The sequence below is a fragment of the Perkinsus marinus genome (genome assembly GCF_000006405.1).
Source record: "Perkinsus marinus ATCC 50983 genomic scaffold scf_1104296964232, whole genome shotgun sequence".
NCBI lineage: Eukaryota > Perkinsozoa > Perkinsida > Perkinsidae > Perkinsus > Perkinsus marinus.
In genome coordinates, this window is record NW_003204750.1 from 1 (window position 1) to 1375 (window position 1375).

General features: G+C 47.7%; 2 protein-coding genes across 2 annotated transcripts; both read right to left on the reverse strand.

Annotated features, from left to right (window-relative positions):
• Nucleotides 1-115: 115 nt before the first annotated feature.
• Pmar_PMAR005798 (histone H4, putative) lies at nt 116-427 on the reverse strand (the record flags this gene model as incomplete). Its single annotated transcript, XM_002770874.1, has 1 exon — nt 116-427. The coding sequence occupies one exon, from the start codon at nt 425-427 to the stop codon at nt 116-118; it is 312 nt and encodes a 103-aa protein (XP_002770920.1).
• Nucleotides 428-661: 234 nt separating this feature from the next.
• On the reverse strand, nt 662-1147 carry Pmar_PMAR005799 (Histone H1, putative; the record flags this gene model as incomplete). The annotated part of the gene is made up of 1 exon (XM_002770875.1): nt 662-1147. One exon carries the CDS (start codon nt 1145-1147, stop codon nt 662-664), a length of 486 nt encoding a protein of 161 aa, XP_002770921.1.
• Nucleotides 1148-1375: the final 228 nt, after the last annotated feature.

Sequence of the window (1375 nt, forward strand, 5' to 3'; positions counted from 1 at the left end):
ATTACGATAGATATTGGCCGAATGATAATATTCAAGTGAGAAATATCTGATATGAGCCCAAGATGGTGTTGAATAACACCGTGGTATTGTTCTTGCCATTTGCAGATGGAATTCTCTAACCTCCGAAGCCGTAGAGGGTCTTGCCCTGACGCTTCAGAGCATAAACAACATCAAGGGCAGTTACAGTCTTCCTGCGCGCGTGCTCGGTGTAGGTAACTGTATCCTTGATGACACTCTCCAGGAAGACCTTGAGAACGCCCCTGGTCTCCTCGTAAATGAGGCCAGAGATACGCTTCACACCACCACGACGAGCAAGTCTGCGAATCGCAGGCTTTGTGATACCCTGGATATTGTCGCGCAAGACTTTGCGATGGCGCTTAGCACCACCCTTTCCGAGACCTTTACCGCCTTTTCCTCTACCGGACATATTTTGTTTGAGAAGATTACTGCTGTTTGCTGCTGCTTATTTCGTACGAGAGGATAAGCAGTCTGCCATGATGGGGCACATTTTCTGATTAAAAGAGTGACAAAACGCTCTGTCTCAGAAAATATGTGCTCTTCTCCTCGTGAAAAGAAACTTATGCTGCTGATTTTGATGGCGCCAAATAACGCCTTGTAAATATTGGTCATCTGCAAAGGGGTTCTGCCGAAACAGTGGAAATTACTTGATTTTCTTGGACGCCGGCTTCTTCGCGGATGCCTTCGAACGGATAGAAGCCTTCTTGGTGCCTGCGGTTTTTTTCGTCTTCGGAGCGGCCGGCTTTCTAGCGGTCTTCTTCGTGGTGGTCTTCTTGGTGGTGGTCTTCTTCGTGGTGGTCTTTTTAGTAGAGGCTTTCTTCGTGGAAGCCTTCTTTTTCAAAGTTGTTGGTTTGGATTTCTTCGCAACCGCGGGTTTCTTCGCGGCAACCCTCTGCCCAGCAGCAAGCTTGTATGACGCCTTCGCTTGCGAGACATGGCCAGAATCTACGAGAGCTTTGAGAGCCTTGTTCAAAGCAGCCTTGTTCTCGACACCAAAGTTTTGCTTAATGAAGCTGAGTATGGCCTGGCGACTCATTTTCTGGAACCCCTTGCATGTGGTGAGGGCCTGCTTGACCATAGCAGAATAGTTGGGATGAGCTCCAGATTTAATGCTAGTTTTGACAGTCATCGCGGAATGCTAATTGACGTTAGAGTGCTTAACGAACCCGAGTCTTCGAAGAAACTACCGAATGCATGTTCTGAAACAAATATGGTAAAACAGCGAAAAACACCTGATTGAGAAACGACAAACTCCTGCATACGGTTAGAAAGATGGCGTCGAGAAACGCCTTGAAATGGTCACAACTGCCAGCGGACTTAGCGGAAGTGAACTTGGTCACTGCTTTGGTTCCCTCGC